The sequence below is a fragment of the Nylanderia fulva genome, unplaced genomic scaffold, assembly GCF_048542155.1.
Source record: "Nylanderia fulva isolate GAGA-0341 unplaced genomic scaffold, ASM4854215v1 Scaffold14, whole genome shotgun sequence".
Lineage (NCBI taxonomy): Eukaryota > Metazoa > Arthropoda > Insecta > Hymenoptera > Formicidae > Nylanderia > Nylanderia fulva.
In genome coordinates this window covers 610512-632339 of record NW_028189622.1, presented here as the reverse complement: position 1 = coordinate 632339, position 21828 = coordinate 610512, and the positions used below count along the sequence as shown (strand labels likewise).

General features: G+C 32.7%; 2 protein-coding genes across 10 annotated transcripts; one reads left to right on the top strand and one right to left on the bottom strand.

The window, feature by feature from the left end:
- Positions 1–905: 905 nt before the first annotated feature.
- Positions 906–10417, bottom strand: LOC114929100 (uncharacterized). Of its 2 annotated transcripts, none has more exons than XM_029300493.2 (9): positions 9405–10417; positions 9073–9176; positions 5976–6448; positions 5624–5907; positions 4165–5391; positions 3805–4094; positions 2977–3388; positions 2773–2874; positions 906–2652 (listed from the first exon to the last, which is right to left on the bottom strand). In XM_029300493.2, the coding sequence occupies exons 2-9, from the start codon at positions 9167–9169 to the stop codon at positions 2313–2315; spliced, it is 3225 nt and encodes a 1074-aa protein (XP_029156326.2). In that variant the 5' UTR covers positions 9170–9176; positions 9405–10417; the 3' UTR covers positions 906–2312. The 2 variants fall into 2 exon arrangements, with proteins under 2 accessions (XP_029156326.2, XP_029156327.2); XM_029300494.2 differs by having other exon boundaries at positions 2977–3376.
- Positions 6771–20850, top strand: Dysb (dystrobrevin binding protein dysbindin). Of its 8 annotated transcripts, XM_085480081.1 has the most exons (8): positions 6798–7020; positions 7326–7606; positions 14799–14934; positions 19393–19510; positions 19673–19962; positions 20051–20206; positions 20286–20426; positions 20513–20850. In XM_085480081.1, exons 4-8 carry the CDS (start codon positions 19455–19457, stop codon positions 20599–20601), a joined length of 732 nt encoding a protein of 243 aa, XP_085336207.1. In that variant the 5' UTR covers positions 6798–7020; positions 7326–7606; positions 14799–14934; positions 19393–19454; the 3' UTR covers positions 20602–20850. The 8 variants fall into 8 exon arrangements, with proteins under 8 accessions (XP_085336206.1, XP_085336207.1, XP_029156329.1 ...); XM_085480080.1 differs by lacking the exon at positions 14799–14934 and having other exon boundaries at positions 6771–6809; XM_029300496.2 differs by lacking the exon at positions 14799–14934 and having other exon boundaries at positions 6799–7016.
- The last annotated feature ends 978 nt before the right edge of the window (positions 20851–21828 follow it).

Sequence of the window (21828 nt, the reverse complement as noted above, 5' to 3'; positions counted from 1 at the left end):
AAATTAATTTAGAACCGATTTTTTAAAACAAAAATTGTAACATTAATTTTAGTTATCAGCAATGAAAAAAAAACCTATTTTTGGAGTTCAAAGAAAAACACATTTTTCTTAAACATATGATATTAGAAATTGAAAAATTACAATAAACAATTATCTTCCTTAGTATTTTCGCTAAAAGAAAATGATTACAAGAATAAAAAAATATTATAATACTATAATATACAATACTAACGATGTTGAAATTTGACGTTACATGATCAAGACAGGTAGGAAAATAGTAATAATAGTCTCATAAGAAAAATTATTTAGTATATATAACAATTAATTGGAATGATAACAAATAAAAATTGCACGTGACTTTTCTTGTGCTTATAAATTATATTTGATAAATGTTTAAGTATTATTTATATACTATTCTTAATAAAGTAACATACTTATTTTTCTTTTAAATGCAGATATTTTTCGAAAAACTAAATTAAATTATTCTTTACATGAATTGTATAAAATAAGAGATCTTGAAATCCACAAGACTCGCTTTGTTCGATTAAAAAGGAATTTAAACAGATGAACAATGTAATGCCCAACTATTATATATTACTTATACATTTGAATTTGTGACAGAATGTTTATATTATATTCCTTTTATTATATGATACAAATATATACAATATTTTTAATATCATATTATCAATCGTTTGTTATCAATTTATAATAAAGCGTTCTTCTATAAATTTGATAGACAAATGGCGACTTATTCAAAATATATAATACATAATGTATATAATACATACATACAAGTATATAAAAATTATATATATTTACAAATATATATACATATTTTATATACGTGCATGTATATGCATATACAATATATGTGTATTGTAAAGAAATTATTTACAATATAACAATAATTAATAGGAATGATAATAAATAAAGATTGCATATGACTTTTTTCTGTGCTTATGAATTATATTTGAAGTATTATTTATATATTCTTAATAAAGACATTTTTTTCAAATATAAACAAATTTAACTCTTTTGCTTCTTTTACTTTTCACAAAATATATGTACAACTTAATAAGTTGCGTTTTAATATTTTATTAAATAGAAACTAAGAGACTTTATTCTTTTTTTAACAAAACAGTGTAGAATATTTTTCTTATGGTCCTATTAAAGTGTAAATGCTGCCCATTTTAAGAATTGTAATCTTTCGCACTTTTTGAGACGGAGTCTGTAAGTATTTACATATACATATATATATATATATATATATTTATATATATATATGTATGCATATGCATATAACAACATTAGGTATTACATATATAACTGTATCAATATAATCTTTTCAAGTATTGTTTGCTATCTGGCAGAATAATTCTGCTTCATTAGGTACATTAGCATTTTTAATCGCATACATAGTACAAGTATATGTAAACAATTTTTTTATATGTATGAACAAAACTCTTGCTTTTAAATTAAATTGTTTTTTTAAATATTGATTGAAAAAATAAGATTTTCATATAAAATGAATCAAAACGCTACTTTTTATATATAAAATAATACATACATTATTTTACATTTAATAGCATTAATTTCTTATGATACGATTTTCGTTTATCAGATTAAAGTAACAATATTGCAAAAAAGATTTAATTATTCAATTTGTTAAATGGATATGAAATATGTAAATTTAGCATAGAAAATTTAATACAGCTTTATTAAAAATAAAAAAAAAATAAAAAAAATAAAAAAAATATACACAATATAATTCATTACTTAAGATTTCATTTGTAATAATTACGATATATACTTCTATTTGAATTTTTTAAATTAAAATCTTTAAAGGATCTTTATCTTAGTTTATCAAAATATATGATATAATTAATGAGAAATTCAATGAAAAAATACTGTATTGCTCTAAAGCTATAATAAATTAACAAATTTTATGTTAAGTCAGTCATCAACCAATTTCATTTTGCAACAAGATAAAAAAAGTTTTATTTTAAATAAATTCTCTCTATATACTTCTTATATAAAGAATATAAAAGAAACTATACTTGTATATTTGCGCACAATGAGCTATTTTACAAGTATACTTAGACACAAGCATATTTTCGTATATTCTTTATATAAAAGATATCGCGCGTTTATATAATAATTTTACTTAAACTCTATATCACGTTCGTTCTCCTTCCATAATTAAGACAATGTGTCATGGTCAGTGGCAATACAGTAATTGATTTGAACATGAGATATAATAAAAAAAGAAGCGTGATTGCACACGTGAAATAGGCCGAATGCGTCCACAGTTACCTGTTTGATAAATGTTTAAGAGGACCGAGACTTAATATCGAGGTAGCACCAAGCGCACCTAGATTGCAGGTACTCGAGTTTCTTGCACCGTCTATCGTGATGATCGGCAGACCGAAATAACCACCAGTTTGAGCACTCAGTTGCGACAATGGTATGTAGCTCTGAATGCCCAAATTTGATAAGCGGTTTAGAACATGCGGAGACTTCAGATCCACAACCGGTAGGGCCAATTCCGCGCCTCCATTTTGTGCTACGGTGTCGACTTCCTTATGATAAGTTTGTTTATGCGTTGTCAACGCTTGAACTGTGGGATATTGAGCAGGACAAAGATTGCACCTTAAAAAAATAAAAGAAAAAGAAAAAAAATATTGTATATATCAATCAGTTCTGGTCAATCAGTTCTTTAATATCGCTATTCAAAATAGAGGAAAGCACAGAAAAAATAATTTAACTCACTTGTGAATGAGTTTGCTAGTCGTCCGATGAGTCGCCATGTGTTGTGTCAACATATCTTGATTTTGAAAGTTCTTATCACATACCTGACACGTTAATAACGCTCTGGAAAACGCGAATATAATATAATGAGTTGTATGTACATGAATTCAAATTTTGTTTGTAATTAGATAATAATAAATTAGAAAAACAATGAGCATCTCTTACCTGGGTGGACGACCACGTCTAACGACTGGCATCTGTGGTGGAGTATCCTGTGTAAGATCCACAGTTGGTGGTCTAGGTGGTCGTTCAACTTGTTCATTGATCGGTGATTTGTTTTGCTTATTTTGCGGAATAGCAAACTGCCCTTGCTCCTGCTGCTTTCTTTGTGAACTAGTTGGTATGATAGAAATAGCAGAATTCAGATTGAGTGCTGTAACATTTAAAGGTGGCTGTGAAGGTGGTGGCCGCTGCTGCTGGGAAGATACCTGCTGTTTGCTTTGTTCACTTGTCTTATTTTTATTTGCAGCTGGAGTAACTGTTATACCTCGAGCCGCGAGGACATTCGCCACCGCCTTGGCGTCGGATTTCTTCCCACTCGGATTTAACGTGCTCTGGATTTGAGCTGGGGTAGAACCTTTGGATTAGTAAAATATGGCATTCTTTATTTTGTTATAACGTACCTCTTCTGTGAATGTAGTGATTATCGTCAAAAAATCTATATTTATTTATAAAAAATAAAACATATATATATATATATATATATATATATATATATACGTAGTAAAAAATTAAGTTAATAGAAAATAACCAAAAAATTTAACAAAGCAACCATTAAAAAATTATAAAATTGCAAATGCAATACAAACTTAAATTTTACACAAATGCATAACTCAAAATATTGTTGGATAACAAAATCATAGAAGAGGTACTTTATATAAGCGGGGATAAAAAAAAACAAACAACAGGTTTAAAAGAAAACGACTAATTATAGTCGTAGAGAAAATGATTGACGACTTAAATTCAATAAAAGAATGATAAATTTAAACCTACCAGGTTGTCGAACACTCAGTGTGATTGAATCCGTGAGATGTATCGTGGAATCATTTCTACTGGTTTGTTGGGTGGTAGCGCCCTGAACATTTTGTATAACGGGTAATCCGTCATTTCTTTTCTGTTGCGCTATGACGTGACAATCCGCGTCTTCGTTTCTATCAGGTAACAAAACATCCATACGTCTTTGCTTTACAACGTTATTTTGCGGTTGAGCTTGCATAGATGGCTGTATGGGCCTCTTCATGCGTTGACGTGGAACCGAAGCAGTCTGTGGTAACCGTGGTGCTCTAAAAGGTAAAAGGTAATGTAATGAACAATTCGCATACATGTGTAATGTACAAGTATCTGTATATTTACCTGCTGTTTTGTACGATGGTTGTCGATGGTGGATATCGTCCACGTGGAATTTGTTGGGGCAACTGTGGATGCATCTGCGGAGGAGGCGCGGCTATCGGAGGATACGGACCCGGTCCGTATTGATACAAGTGCGTCATGTGCGGAGGATAATGTATACTCTGCGGACCAGGTACTCTATACAAGGGTGGTCGACCCGGTGGCTGTACAAAATAATTTGGCCCATGTATCATTGTATTTGCGCCTGGAGGAAGACTAGGAGGCATCTGCGACTGTGGAAGAGGCATACGCTGCACTTGTTGAGCCAGTTGTTGCACGGGTGGTGGTAGTTGCTCGAAGTTTATCGGCGGTATTTGCATCTGTTGACCCGAAGAAGCACCAGCGGTCGTCATCGGTCCTGCATTGTAGCTCGGCGAATTAGTTTGATGCGGCGACGTTAACGGCGAGTTTCTAAGCTGTTGCTGTTGCGAACTGTTGGTCGATGATGCATCCATAGGCACGGCATGAGGCGAATGCGACGCCTGACTCAAATGCGGCGAATTCTGATTCATGTGTGGTGAGTTCGCGTTTGACAATTGATTATGAGGAGATAGTTGGTTTACGCTCGGCGAAAGCGGAGTGCCATGTGTCTGCGCCCGATGCAGCGATACCTCCATCGCCGAATGAAAGAGGAGATTAGAGCATTCTGGGATATTGCACTGATAATGACCGGCTTTACTACGATGTTCGTCTAGATGTGCGATATCTTTAAACTTCTCGTTGCAGACGCGACACGTGTTGACGGTCTCTGCTAGTTTCTCAAGGGGCACGTATTCCGACGTCTCGTTGGACAAATTGCTTGATAAAGAGATCTCGTTTGGATTACGTCTCTGATGCTCCAAGAGAAAATTTTGCAAGAGCGACCCGGTGTTCTCCATGTGATCGCCACCAGTATCAGCTTCTTGCTCGCCGTTCTCTTTATTGAGATCCTCATTGCTTTTACTAGATAAGTCGGTTGATAGTTGATTCCAATTAAAACTTTGTGATTGCGGCTCAGTCGAGTCTCTGCTTTTATTTTCACTATCGCATACCGAAGCGCGTTCCGTCGAATGATTGGAAAATGTGGAAGACTTTGGAATAATGCTGATAGAAGAATTCTGTCCCAGAGTATGTATCATGTCGGAATCATGATTTCTATCGTCTTCTTCCTCAGTAGACGAGTTGTCGATCAATTGATTCGTTGATCTAGAACTGAAAAAATTGTGAAATAATTAATAATCAAACGTTAAATAAAGTATAAGGTAATAAAATATAATGTTCATAAATCATTTGAATCATCAAATATAAATTGTAGAATTTGTAATATATATAAATTAAAAATTTATCAAAATATAATCACAAATTTTCCTTTAATCTTATATTAACATTATCATCTTAAATGTTTATCATTTGCATTATCCAATGTCATAATTTATCGCCTTACTTGGACTGCTCTCCGAGTTTTTTCAAATTTTCAATAGTTTCTCTACAAGTTGCCTCTAAAGCATCCGATTCTTCGTGATCCTCAGGTTCTGATAGCCTTTTCTCAGAATTATCATAGTTATCGCTATTTTGTATATCATCAACATTTTGATCTTCTTTTTCAGATGGATTTGCCATATCACTCCCTACACCAGAATCACCCTCATTAACATCTATGGATGGTCTCTCATTCTCTTCTAAAGGATTATGATCTTCTTCATCAAATTTAATATTGTCATAATCACCCTGCAAACAAAATTGCTATAGAAAACAAAAAACTATCAACTTCAGCACTTGACAAAGCAACAACTCACTTGTTGGTCTACCATCACGTTTTCATAAGGTTCATTAACTGAACCTTTTGCAGCCTTGTTATCTCTATGATCATTCTCTTTAGCACCTGCCACGTCTTCTCGCTGATGATTCTTGACACCTGGATTAAATTTACTATTCACTACAGTAAAAGCTTCCGACTTTGAGGATGTCTTCTTCAATGTAAGCTTTAGAGACTCGACTGTGTTCTGTTTTTTCAGCGTAAGTTTCAGCAGACCCTTCTTCTCAGGATCCAACCAATATGTGTCTTCGCTCTGCTTTCTCAGCTTCACCACTTTCGGACTGGGAACTCTTCTGAGGACAATCCGGGGTTTCCTCAAATGAGTATGAATGTGGACACGCAATTGTTTCTTGGAAGCAAATTGCTGACCACAGATGCCACAATCTAGCAACAGTTGCTGCTCACTCAAAGTGTCGAGTTGCTCCGGCGAGCTGGGAGTGCCCGCGCGCTCGTCTAAAACAGAATGCATCATTCACACTTCTCCCGCCAAGAAGATTACACATTAAATCCGAAAATGCCGTGTCGCGCACATGTATTACACACGCGCGCGACGTTACGTACTGTCCCTATAAAGTTTGTTTTTGGTGCGCAGAAGTTACATCGTTATATCGAGAAGCCAGGAGAAGGGAGAGAGAAAGAGTGAGAGAGAAAATACGTAGAGAAAGAGACGCGCCACAAGCGGAGAAAGAAAGAGAGAGAGAGAAAGAGAGAAGGAGAAAGTAAGCAAACAAACTCGCAAACAAAACGTACCAAGATCAAACACCGATGAGGGATCATTGTTCGCCGAACGTGACAGTGGTGTGACAGTCCAGCGGTGAAACGTCACTTGTGATTTTTTTTCCCCCACGTTTTCTCTCACCTCTGTCCCAAAACTTGTTCCGACAGCGCGATGTTACTCGCTCGGCCCGCGGACCGATCGTCAGCCGTACAATGCGCGCGCGCGCACGTCGCAGTGACCAGTGACGTCACGCGCGGTAGAAGGAGAAGCAAGGTGCACGTTACATCGGCGGCGGCGGCGTACGTACGTGCGTGTATATACATTTACATACCGTATGTAAACAAAGCCATGCGCGCGCGATTTTCTTCCTCGCTTATGACGCGATCACGCAAAATCCTGAGACGCCTTTTTTTTTGCCAGAAAAATAATTGCCTCTCGCCCTGATAATTGAAAACGCGACTCGCCAATCGATACCTGACCAAAGCGCGCGTCACATTATTGGTCACTTTTCGTATCGCGCCCGGTTTCCCGCCACCGATTGGTGGCCTTCTTGCCCGGCGAAAGTGTAAAAAAAAAAAAGCGTTTTAATCGAAAAAATCTTCATTGTTTTAGATCTCTGATTGTCCTTTTTAAATAATATACTCTGAAGGAAAAACCGAGAAGAGAATATAGTGAACTTTAAAAGTGGTGTCCCGTAAAAGATTAATTTTGAGAAAAAAATGACCTCGAAGTGCACGAAAATATATTCATCCGAGGAGGAGTAGATAAGAGAAAAGGTTGCAAGACGGAGAAGAAAGAATGGCGGACGTCTCGTTGTGTACGAAAATTTGGCACGCGTGAACAAAATGAAAAGGGTACACTTTCGTGTCAACAGAGTATCTTAAACATCAAAGGTGAGTTACGAATGTATCATTATATACGTGACGTTATCGCGCGCGAAGCGATTACACACGCTTTTCTTGTGTGCGCTCTGTATGTTTACGAATTCCTAACCTGTAGCTGACACACGAGTTTGTATAACCAAGAATCGAGACGATTTATTATTCTTTTTTTCCCTCAAGTATTTTTTCGCACAATTTTATATATTCATATATATACAAATATAATAATAATTATTATTAAAATATTCAACGCACGAAATGTGTGTTTATAAAGATATGTTGCTATATTTTGATCATTATTATTAGTGATTTGTATAGAAAAATAATAATAAATAATGAAAACTCTGTGAAGAAAAAAATATTGTGTGAAACAAAAATATACGAGTAAATACACAATAATATTACACGTTTTGGAATAACTTATTCATGTGTCTCTTTGTGCTATTTTATAAAACAAAAGAAATTATTACAACAGTACAAAAAAAGAAATAAACTCTTTTTTTACAAAGCAATAGGAACAAAGGATGTAAATTAGTGAATCAATTAGGACTTTATTATGAAAATATAATAATTCTTATAATAAAGAAAATATATTAGAACAGAATAGAAAATATGAAAATCAAGAAAGTATAGAAAAATGTTTTATTACAAATTGAAAAAGTAATTATTCTCTCACTATGCTAGAAAATCACAAGATATATACATATACAATATTATCAATTTATTGCTACTTTTATTGTCAAAGTTACAGTCTCTAGAATCAGATATAACAAGTTTTCTATACAAATAATTATAATATAATAATCATGTTTGTATGATTATTGTATTTTTTGTCTTTTTTCTCGTATAATGAATCCTCTTAATATTCCTATCTTTTCTTTGATATTCTTTATATTGACATATCAAGATGATATTAATTTTATAAGCTTATGAATATATTATATGAATGTATTATATTCGTATAATATAAATATGTTATATAATTATATAGACACAAGCTTATAATATAAATATTATCTTGATATGTCAATGAGGATTACATTACATTTTTTACAATATTAAAAATAGAAGAATTATTATGTAATATACAATAAAACTTACGATTAGATCTGATTCAGTGGAGAATATAACTTTGACAGAAAAAGTAACAATAATATTGACAATATTATTAACAGCTGATTTGTTGTCATAGATAATGTCATGTTCTTCATAAACATCAATTAAATTTTTATGAAACTTTTTCTCTAATTTAAAATGACACAATATATATAAAGAGACAGGATATCAATATACTTAGGCAAATAAATATCCTAATTATTTAGTATATGCTAAGAATTACTCAAATCTGTGATATATATATAAAAGAATGATTTTACATTTATACCAATTCGTATTACACATTTATTACACTTGGAATTAGTATCAATTAATATATTACAATTGATGTTAAAAATTGTATCATACACAAACACACATACCGAAATTTTGTAACAGCTCCACAGCGCTGTCCTTACAGATTGTATTTTGCGTAGAAAATTTAAATCTTTCAAAATCGTGATCCAGCGGACTGTTCATTTCCAATCTGCAAACAAATAAACAAAAACCGTATGAGCTTTAATAAGAGAACGCGTAAGCGTAAAAATTACATTTGTCTCAAGAAATATCCTACGTCATAATATATTCAATATACGCGCGGATTCATTTATTCCAGCACAGAAACAAGCAAATCAATTATTTATAAACGAATTATAACTATTTTCTTCATCATCATCTTTGTGTGTAAATTGATAAATGTTTGCATCATACTTACAGGCATTGTTATTAACAATGCGGATTGTCATAAGGTCGTCAAGATCGGTTTATCCTTAAATCCAACTGAGATTGAAATTTCACCGGATGCTAATTAACGACACAGTATCACAATATCGTAATTTCTGCTAAATAGTAATTTTTAGTTTCGATTAAAAAAAAAAAAAAAAAAAGACCGGTGCTAAACTTTGCTAGTCGCGACAGATTTCACACACGACATGACGCACGCGATGACACCGGCGACTCGACTTTTCACGTTGAAGAGCCGCTGTGAATCGGTAAACGCACTGTTCAGCGGTAGGTAAAATCAATTAAACACGTGCGTTTAATGTATCGCATCTTCTTGGCGCGCAACGACGAGGGAGGGGAGGGAGGGAGAAATCGGTTCTCTTATCCCGGTGGATCGCGACGGCGGTGAATCTTCTTTTCTTTTACGTTTTCCGCGAGAGTAACTGGTAGACGCGCCGTCGTAGTCGCGAGAGAGTATCTATCCCTCCTGACGTTGGGTATAACAATATCGTACTCCCGCGCTTCCCTTGGGGAGGGGCTTTCTCTTATATATGATTAAACATGGCTGACAATATATTATGGCTTGATCACTGCTTTTTGTTGCTCATAAATATATACAGTACTACTATACACTGGTCGTATATACTTTCGAGATTTGAGCAAAATTTCCTCAACGTAGGATGCGCAATCTCCGATGATGGTCACGTCCGACTAGTCTCCGTGTCTAATTTCAACTTATTATTAGTACGTTTTGTGTGTATATATGTATATGTAATATTTATGTACATATATACATATATTTCGAGTTGCTAATATGGCGGCGACGAGGAAACGCGAGGATGAGCAGGCGCGCGCGAACGAGCGGTAGGATAATCAACTCGGTGTGAATCGGTGCCGAACTGTTGAAGGCACCGAACTGTTCAGCGACGGGTTCAGAATGTTCAGATGCGTTGTTTTGTAAGGACGCGCGCGCGCGCTCGCGCTCGCGCGCTCGTTCGCTCTTGCAGCAGACGGTCGGATTATTGCGTTCCTCCCTCCCTTTTCCGCCCCTCTTCTCTTGCATCTCCCTCCTTCTCTTGCTCTCTGTGTGTTTTCCTCTTCTTCCCGCCGTTGCCCTTGCTTCTGTCATTTTTCTTGCCGAGGCTCGCAGCGATTGGAGGATAGAACCTACATAGGTGATGCATGTTGTGTACTTATACACGGATAACCTGGGTATATATATTTTCTTTGCATGGAACACAACAAGTATAAAAGAATATTATACTGAACGTGGATGGAGAGAAAGAGAGAGCTTCATTTATATATTGGGCGCTCTGGGACAAGATGGATAGAGGAAGATGAAGGTAAAAGAGAGAGAGGGTTAGAGGAAGAGGCTGAGGGGATGCAAGGGGAGAAAGCGGTTGTGGAAGGAGTTCGAATTGAAATTAAGTCAACCTAATGTACACTGAAATGCAGGTGGGGAACCAATCAGCGACAACCACGCAGGCGCAGTTCGCTGAACTGTTCCATGTGTCCCAAGTCTTTCTCTGCTTCCCTCCCTCTTCCGTAAATTGTAGCTTTTCCTACCATTCCTTCCTCTTTCCCACCACCTACGCCGGTTTTTTTCTATCAAATTTCCTCTCACCCCTTTCCTCCCGCTTCTTTCCTTTTCTTTCTTGCTTGCACTCACTCTTCCAAATACCGTAGCTTTCGAACGAATCCCTCATTCCCTGCAATTCCCCAGCGAAATCGTCAACGCCAGCTATCCAATTGCCACCTGTCATCCATTGTACTTAAAAGCACTGCCGACATTTATATCCATAATTTTGCGACGGTTCTTCTGGTTTTATAGGAATTGAAGCAGTTTGTGTGTTTTCTATCCCTTCACGCGTGCACTTTCACACAGCCATTATGAACTCTAAACATATACATATTGATCGGAAATTGTACTACAAAGATCAACTGTCAATCTAAGCACAACTATTCTTAGAAATCGTTATGATAAGCTTTATACCGTAATTGAATCTCTCGCTGTTGACTTAATTTTACAAAGATTATTACATCGCAAAAGCAGTCCCCACCCTCTCTTCTTCAACAATATTAATAGTATCCAATTATTATTAGCATATTTAGTTACTATTCAAGCAAAGCTCTCTCTGTAATATATTGTAGAGTATTATTAGTAGCTTTTCATACCCGAAATACGCGATTTTTTTATTTAATTACACATTGTTCTTCAATGTCAAAAACAAAAAAAGATAAGAAAAATTAACAATAGACTATTGTACAACTAAAAATATATATGTTTTATTACGTAATATTATTATCATCATTGCATATGCATGTGCTGAAAAAAAACCTGAAACAAGTACGTCTTTTAAATTCTACTTTTTTCAAGAAGACTCTAAAATGTGCTTGAATAGTACAATTGTATCTCGAATAACCGGTTTGACTAACGTAGTTTACGCAAGTGAGGCGTGGCTGGTAATGGAGGTCGATGAGGACGAATATAGTAGGGGGAACTTAACGGAACATGTCGAAAACGACCGAATCTGGCGAGTCTATTGATCGTAACGGATTTCGGTCCTGAGATATTCGACTAGCACAATGCCGGGATATTCTATACTTAGCTGCCAGCGTGGGGCGGCTCTACTTGACAAATGAAAAACCCCGGGAGACGAAGTAGAATGATCGTCTAGAATTCTGCAATTGTATGCCTCAATATATAGGAAAATAGCGATCTTGTAAATTACTTGAAAACAACTATATCCCTTTTGGAATTATAGTTGTTGTAGACTTATAGACCTCAAAATTTATCGTTATCATTACGGTGTTTTGTGCACAGTATACAAGGAATCAAAACGCTATGTAATCAACTCCGATGATGTCATTATCCGTAATGAATAGCATTAAAAAGAGAATGGATTGAAGGCCACGACGTTCCGCTTGTTGTCTACAAACTGTGCTCATACAATCGCGTACAAAAGCTATATCATATGTTTTGGTTTCGCGTTACGCGGTCATACGAAACCCTACATCGTTGTAGCTATGCTGCTATGACATTTGGCTATTATAAAAATCGATATAATAGCGAATGTCTCTACAAAAGCTAATACAATTACGTACAATTAGCCAACTAGCTAGTAATCGCGCCAATTTTGCGTTTGTAAAGCTGCAAGCTGCATGCAATTGGATGGTCAAATATGCATCCGGCTGCCGCCGGTATTCACATTCCGCGAAATACTTGACTATCGATTCCTCTCATCTGCTCCCCCCTCTCTCTCTCTCGCCCGTATAACTCTTCCCCGTCCTACGGTTAGAAATTCCGTACTAGTATGCGCAACGACCGTGTTAGTTCGCGCAGAGAGGGTAATCTCTTTCATGGAGCAGGCGAGATTACCAGGATATAGTAGTGGCGTAACTTGGGTATGGGAAAAGGACACTGAAGAGAGAGAGAGAAAGAGAGAGAGAGAGAGAGAGAAATATGGAAGACGCCCCTTGATGCACATTGACCCGTTGCCTCCCCTCAGAGCCCGGTTTCATTACCGAGTTGCGCACAACTTTCTAAGCTCGATTCCTGATGAGTTTTGTTCAAGTTACTCGGTTAGGGGAAAGGGAAAAAAGCTGTGGATTCTCGCTTCGTTAGCAAGGCTACACGTCTTACGATTCGTTCGAGCTTGTTGTGCGCGAAAGCACTTCACGGATCCGGTTCTGCGTCTCTCGTCGACAACAATTTTAACTCCTTTTCTTCCTGCGCACGTTCTGCGCAAGATCCGTTCTACGACGAGTTTATCGTGATAAATTTTCATGCACTTGCACGATTGATATATTGTCAATTGGTGACTAATTGGAAGTGTAAGTGGCACAAACAATCTTATGGACCGCAAGCTTATTAAAATCGATTAAATTGTCTCTCGTCGGAAGAGAATATTATTTTATCATTTCTCCCAAAGTTGAAACTGCTCGTTATATTTGTTTTATTGTATTTCGCGATAAAATAATATTTAATAAACATTAACAATCTACTACATGTATGCAATTCAAGATATAAAATGTATCTCTTCTATAACTGAAGAATCATATGGATTATTATGGATCGTATTAAAGTTTTGTTATATATATGCAAATATAGATAATAAATATGCATATATTTGCAAATATGATACGTGTATAACATATATCTTCGTATATGTTTTGCAGAGCAATCACGTAAAGCAAATGCTTCAGCATAACATGTATATATGAGTCTATATACAGCTAACGCGAAATGCAATAATCGAGTACAAGCCCAATATTACTCAACCGCGACGTGAGTTAACGAGTTTGCAAAAAGCGCAATAAAAAATAACAGCGCCCTCTCTTTCTCTCTCTCGCTCGCTCTTCTTTCTTTCGCTCTTCTTCTCTCTCTCTTTCTCTCATCTATGACCCCACTACTACTGCTGCAGAGGGTGAAGGCGAAGTAATAGCACTGGAAATTTCCACGCTCTCGTACTGCGCCTGCGTGCTGCGTCGCTGCGTTGCTGGTCAATCGGTTGCCGTTGTTGCTGCTGCGCTTGCTTGCCCTCACCTCACTCCTCAGACTCCTCACTCTGCGTGACAGAACATCAGAAACGACCAGACTCGACAGAGAGAGAATGTTTGGGGAACGCGGGGATATTCATCTATTTCTTCCGCAATCCCCCTTTTCCTCCTCTTCCATTTCCATCTACCCCAGAGATGTCTATTCACATACATATAGCTGTATAGAAGAACTTCTACACATTTACCCACATATACCAATAAACTTGCGGCTCGCTTTGAAAAGCCGATTCCCCTCCACCTTTGTTCTCTTCTCTTTTCCCATCCCTCCCTTTTTCACGTATACAATGGCTCTCTTTTTGTTACGTTCCTGATCTTCCACTATTTTTTTTATTTTTGCTTTTATAGCCTGCAGTTAAAGATACAATGGTATCTATTAGTGAGCACTATTTTGTAAAACCTATACCTGTCCATGACCCTAGATCTTATGATATTTCGTGTTTCTCGATAAAGAACTATATTCGAAAACTTTGGAACGACGTCAATTAAACAAAGGGAAAATAACTTCTCTTTTTATATTGAAAATTATATAATATAAATTCGATATATGTAATACAGCATATTTTGTGATGAGTTCGTAAAATTGGTTATCGGAAAAAAACGCAGATAGTTCCTTCTTAAAGTTATGCAAACAATTTTCGAGACGTCCGCTTTACTTTTTTTGCATGACGATGTAATAATTTAATGTTATTCGAAAGACAATAGAAGTTTTAAAAATATACGACTGATTAGATCATCAGCAATATATGTGGCCACGATAATTTTCTACCGCAGCGTGCGACAGTTAATTCGCAATTTGACCTCGTTTGTTGACCTCACTGGTTGCTAGGCACTAGTCGCATCGGGGCAAGCGAAGCAAGAGGAGTTAAGCTTTTGCGACGTTGCCAAATTGTTCGCAAACGAACCAACCAACACGACGTAACCAACCAACCAACCAGCCATCCAACTAGCCAGCCAGCAAATCGGTAATCCAAATGTGCTGAAAACTTCTGACACTCTGAATGGGTTAATCGATCAATTACGCGGCATAATTAATCGTCCTATTGACAGTTTTTTTTCCATGTTTTTGTTTTTATATTGACAAATTTACACACACACAGTCACAACACACACATACACAACTTATATAAATATATGTTATCCATATAACTTATATAAATATATGTTATCTATAAATTATATAATTTATAATTAAATATCTTTGTAGAGATCAATATATTTTTAAACTTTAATTGTCTTTCGAATAACAGTAAACCATCACGTTTTCATACAAAAAAAAAGTAAAATGGACGTCTCAAAGGAAATTTTTTACACGGTTTTAAAAAGAAACAAGAAAAAACAAAAAAGTCTGTATTTTTTTCGATATCACTTTCGAGTTTAAAGTAGAAAAAAAAGATAAAAAATAAAACTTTGTTATAAATTATTTTTGTATATAAAATAATTAAAGTGGTTTTTTCTTTTTTTTTTTTAAATTGGCATGAAAAATAATCGTCGTTTAAAGTTTTAAATATATTCCTTTATTGAGAAACATTCTGTAATAATTATAGAAATGTTAACATTTGCTTTTATTTCGGCAAATATATATATATATGTTTTGCATATTTAACATTTTAACATTTTTTATTGATTTAGATAGAAGTATCTTATCGTTTCTATTGAACTACGTTCTAAAAATATTATCTATTAAAAAACTACGTTACAAAAATTAATTGTTTTCAATATTTCAAAAGATTTTTCTTTTTTATTTTTAAAAAACTTATATTTTTATCTTTAAAAATATTCGAAAATTTATCAGTTTTATGCTGATGATATTCTGTTCTTCTTACTTTACCTGTGGAATTCTTTACATCTTTTTATGCTTCCATTTAAAAGCACACACAACATTTACATGTGTGTGTGTGTGTGTGTGTGTGTGTGTTTGTGCGCGCGCGCGTGTATATGTATGCGTATTTTACTTTTAGAGAGAACAAAGGAGGAAGGAAATAAAAGACCATAGCTAAACAAGTTTTTGTGATCTTTTTGTACTTTCTTTCCTTTTCATTCTTTTTTTTAAATTTACCCTGTATTAAAAAATGAAAGATACACGAGTAACAAAGGTGAACTTTTATATATTTTCGGACAATGAAACACAGCTGGTTTTGTTGGATTGATTCTTCTGTTTTTCTGATACGACGTTATGTGATATAAATTATGCCGATTATACAATTGAGGAAGCAAAACACATCTAAATATGTGCATTTACAATTGATATATGATGTTATTTTGATCCGTTATATTTAGTGTTGATGATTACGTAACTAATGACTAACTTCGAATGATTTACTGTATAAAGGAATATTATTTTTAGCATGTAAATAAAATTAGCATGTACATAAAATTATAGTATAAATATAAATTCTAAATCACAAGAAGGCGTAAAGAGCCAAACGCGGATGTTGAAAATAAACCGTGCACAAGGCAACGTATTATTCTCGGTGTACTAACCAAGACTTGAAAATTGAAATAATCTCTTACTTGAGATTTTAATTTGAAATCATCTCTTACTTGAGATTTAATTTCAAAAACCCCTAATCTCCCTACGGAAAAATTATAGTATATTTCTTTTTTTCTCTTCCTCTCTTTTTCTGTTTCTCTTACTTATACATACATCGATAAATAATTATTTATCTCATTATTTCTTTTTACCCTGATATGATAATAAATTAATAATGATAAAACCCTATATAATCTCTTTCATCTTATTATTCAATATTCTTTATTGTTCTATCTTATTAAACTATTAAGTTATAATTGGATAATTATTTTTCTGATATGACTTTGATAAATCTCATATCTCTTACTTAATTAAAATGTATTACATATTATAATTTCCTAAATTTATATATTTTTACATTTTGTAATATACATATAGACACATTTTTTGCAATGAACGATAGCTTCAGTTAATGTTTTTTTCAATATTTCCATCAAATAACATTTTTTTCAATATTCAATATACTAATTAGTTATATTTGACTTTTGCTTGCTTTGATATTGTTTTTCTTCTTCTGTAACAAATCTTTTTTTCAGTTGTAAATGTTCTTATAAATATATAACAATTTTCTAAAAAGTCTATATTACACTATTTATTTACATTAATTAATTAAAACTAACAAAAAAGTATTTATTTCAAATTTGTTAAGTTCTTTTATAATATATCCAAAATAAAAATAAAAAAGAAACAACTGTGTCTGTTTCTTAATGAGTTTGATCCTATTATTTACGACTTGATATATTGAAATTAAAGTTACTTCGAAACACTTTAATTAACTTTTAAGTAATAAGCGATTTTTCTGTAATGTAATGCAAAACATTACAAATTTGTCAGTTTATTTTTTCAATTCACGTTTCTCTTACTAACAGACAATACACAAATTTATAATGAAACGATACTAAAGAGATATAAAGAGGTGTCTTATCATTTAATACCAGTTTTACTATATACACTAATAACGTTATCTCACATTGAGAATCTTGACAAATTATTATTGGAATGCGGAAACTTTCATGAGATTTAACGATGTGTTTTTCTAGCATCTTTTATTGGATGATTCAAAATAAATGAAAGAAGAGATTAATTCTTCTGATAACGCGAGTAATAAGAATAATGGAATAGACGAGATTCTTTTTATTAACAATTATTTGAAAATGCCATGCATACACAAATCTACATTTATATCTCTCAATCAACAAAAATTATATGAAATATTTGTATAATTAACTTCAATAAATGATAACATCGAAATTAATAAATGATACATTAAAAACATAATTAAAAACTTAATTAAAATATCGTTAAAATATACATGTATGTAGTTCTGAGTAATTATTTTCTTTTATTAGACTGTACTCCGAATTTTAATTTAATTTTCTGCTTCATAATCAACTATTTAAATTGCATAATTAAATTAAATACATACAGAGCAAAATCAAATGTTAGGTTATATTACAACTAAAATAAAATAACTTTTTTTTTTAATAATTTTCAACTTGAGTAAATATGTATAATAAAACATAAACACACAAAATTATTTATAAAAATTAATAAACAAAATTTTGTACTCTACTTTTTTTATGTTATTAAATCTCTTCTATAATATTTAATATTTAAATATTATACATCATATATTAAAACATGGACAAAAATATAAAAATTATATAATCCAAAAAATAATTCTTTACATAATTTTTTAATTAATTTAAAGTTATTTAATTGTTGCGATTGCATTACTTTTTTAATGGAAAATTGTATATTATGTATAATACTTATCAAGTAAATGAAAGAAAAACATTACTAGTCAGATCAGGATTTGCAACCGCATTAAACAAATTTTAATATGCATATATGCAAAATTTTATTCGATCAATACTGTTATATTATTCTTGAAAAAAATTTTGGAAATTTTTTTGCTCAAATAATGAGATGCAAATGTCGGAATAAAAAATTATTGAAAAAGTCACCTTCCGATTAATGCGTGCAATAATGAAAATGCAGCAGGTACACTTTTTATAATATATACACTATTATCTATAATTAACCGCAGTGTCGAAAAGAAGCCGCCAATATTGAATCTCACCGTGCTTCCACCTAGATCACGCTTCCATAATCACGATCACTATATTTACGGTATCCATTGATATCATCGCGACGACACAGTCCAGCGAGCTAAATTATCAACAAAGACTATCAAATATCTATATTGACTTCTTTGTCTGTTTAGTGTAATTTTACCCCGACGAAGATACCCCGTTCTTCCATTAATTAAATTTCACAATTTCCTAATTAAATTTGCTACATAAAGATAATCTATTCCTGTTGTGTATTGGTTAGTGCTGATTGTGAGAATATTTTGTAAACATTGCGATTGTTCTAAATAATTCAACTTTGTTGTGACACGTCATTCGTTCTGTCAATAAAATAAGAAACTAATAATGAAAACAAACTTTATTTTGTGTAATATTTTTAGTCCGGTATTTTTTTATTTTAAATTTAAAATAAGTAAAATTTCTTTATTCTATGTTTTTCATTAACAATTTATGATATTTTAAAATACATACATAAAAATTTTTTTCATAAAATTAATATAAACTGGTGATAGCAACATTTATTGTTGAATAAATTAAATTTGATTGTATAATGTAGTTAATATTATTTGTTGAATAATTACATGTAATTGCAGACTGCATTTTGAATAAATTATATATGAAAATTGTATATGAAAATAAAAGATTATAATTATATAAGTTATAATATGTGCAGCATAGGAAAATTTATTTGATGTAATATAGAGAAACTACAGACATTTGAAAGTATAGAAAATATTAGATTTACTCGTTGCATAATGTCTATAAGAAAATTAATAAAATTAATTTATCTATTGTAGACTAACATACTTGAAGGCTTTTGAAGGATTCGAAGAGGAATAACGAATGTCACAATTAAAATATGTTTGGATCACTACGTAGCAAGTTTCAAACTGTGCAAGAAGGTATATCTGCTAGGTAAGTGTTTACGTTTCTTATTTCTTATGCAAATTTAATATGGATAATATCATGTGCGAAACTCAATAATTGGCAAAAATTCTGGAGATAGATTGGAAAGTTATAACAAAATAGAAATTAAAGATATTGAAAATCATTATTCATTATTAATCGTTATTTCAGTATACGAGGTCTATCAACTGCTGAACATCCAAAGAACAAGAAGTTTGTCAATGTTCGAAAAGTAAATTACAATGCGGGTGCAGATGTATTGCACCACTTCCAATTGCAGTGGAATGAGCTTCACGAGCTTGCAGAAGAAAATGCAGGGAAGGCTCAGGAAGCTGATACATTGATATCCTCTATTTACGACAAGCTTGAACACGAATGGAACAATGTTGCATGTTTAAATAGCACTCTAGCCTATATTCCAAAGATTAACAATGCACTTCAAGATCTTATGGATCAAATAGGTAAATTAGCTTTAGAGATAAATATGATAAGATCATCAAGACAAAAACAAGAAGTTTTCTAAAACTATGATTTATTATATGTCCTTAGGTAATTTACAAGAAATGTTTGAGGAAGTTGAAGGAGCTTTGTATCGATTGGAAGATTTGAATGAAATGTTAGATTTGCAAAATAGACAGCTGGATCATAGATTTCAATTGGCTTTGTACAAAGAAAAGAAGTTGATAGAATTAAATAATTTCAAAGGTATTTCATGTAATAATAATTCATTTTCTACATACAGCTAATATTTTTTTTATTATTTATATATTTAACTTTTTTTTAGCAAAACTTGGTAAAGAGCACGTTGAGAGAGTCTCTCAACATGAATTAAATCAACAAAAAAAATTGAAGGAACGTCGAGAGACCTTTGAAGAGGCTTTCAAAGAGGACCTTGAAGAATACAAAGCAACTGGATCTATATCAAGTATGCTTTTATTTTTATATTTTCTTCCAAAATTAAAAAAAAAATATATGAATCTATTGTAATTAATTTATCGATTACAAATCTAGAACTGCCAGTTTCTCAACAAGGCCCATCTTTGGATGAAATAGTATTAGACATCGATTCTAAGATATTTGATGAATTTTTAGAAAATTAGAAAAAAAGAAACCATAAGCTTACGTTATTACAAAAGTTATGATGTTCAATTCAAGATGAAATTGTGTATGCATTGTATGAAATGTAATCTTTTTAACTGCATTTTTTATAATTAGATATTAAGGCTGTGGTTTGGACAATTCAAGCTTTCTAATATAAAGAGACCTGAAAAATAGCCAAAAATTTTTCGGATAAATTCTTCCAGAATCTTGTATACATCACTGCTTATAAAAATTGTTTTTTAAATTAACATTTTGTATAATTTTTTGTAGATATATTTTGTTATTGTATTATGTATTGTTTAACATTTTGATTAAAGAGAAATCTGTTTTGATTCCTATAAGAAACTTGTATGTATAAATGTATGAGAAAAAATTATAAAATTTTATTAATAAAAAAAAATATTGTATTGTGCATATATATAAGTCGATATCGTGCAAGTTCTTTATTTAACACAAATTTAAAATTAGCTTTGGAACAGCTGATTACCAGAGACCAGAGCGCCATGGAAAATCGTGACACTATTGCATGCGGCACTTTATCAGTGTTTGAATTAACGAATTAAAAAGCTGATTAAAATTTAATCCATCATTTAAGAAGAGCCAAACAACTAGACATTCTTTTAGGTACGATATTATTATATAATGCATATAAATATAATAAAATTGTAGATATTATATTTTGTTATTTTTAGACTAGAGTTTCGAGGTTATTTATCATCCCCCAAAGAAATACATAAATTATAAATGATATTGTGATATTTTTATGTAATTAATTTTAAGGGGGAACGAAGAGTTTGTCGATAAGTAATAAACAAGCAAGCCTACAATGGATCCGAATTTTCAGAGAAGAAGGAGAAAGGAAGGAATCTATGATAAGTTTCATAGAGGCTTTGTAAAGACTTGCATGACTGTCACAGGAATTGCCTCCCTTTTCCTCGGTTATAAGGTTTATGAATATTTTCGATATGTTCGACCTTTGCATAATGCGCAGAAAAAATTGGCTCAGGAAGAACTCCTCAGTGAAGGTAGAAGCATAGAAGATTCTCCGAGTATAGAATTGTCAACGTAAGGTACAATATGCAGCTGAGATATCTTGGTATATAATTGAAGAAAGAAATAAAAAAAGTTAAATGTGAAAGAGATAACATCAAGCAATGTATTCACAAGAATCAGAAATACTTGTACGTACTGCAAATAAAGTTCACTTTATAATGAACATATAAATT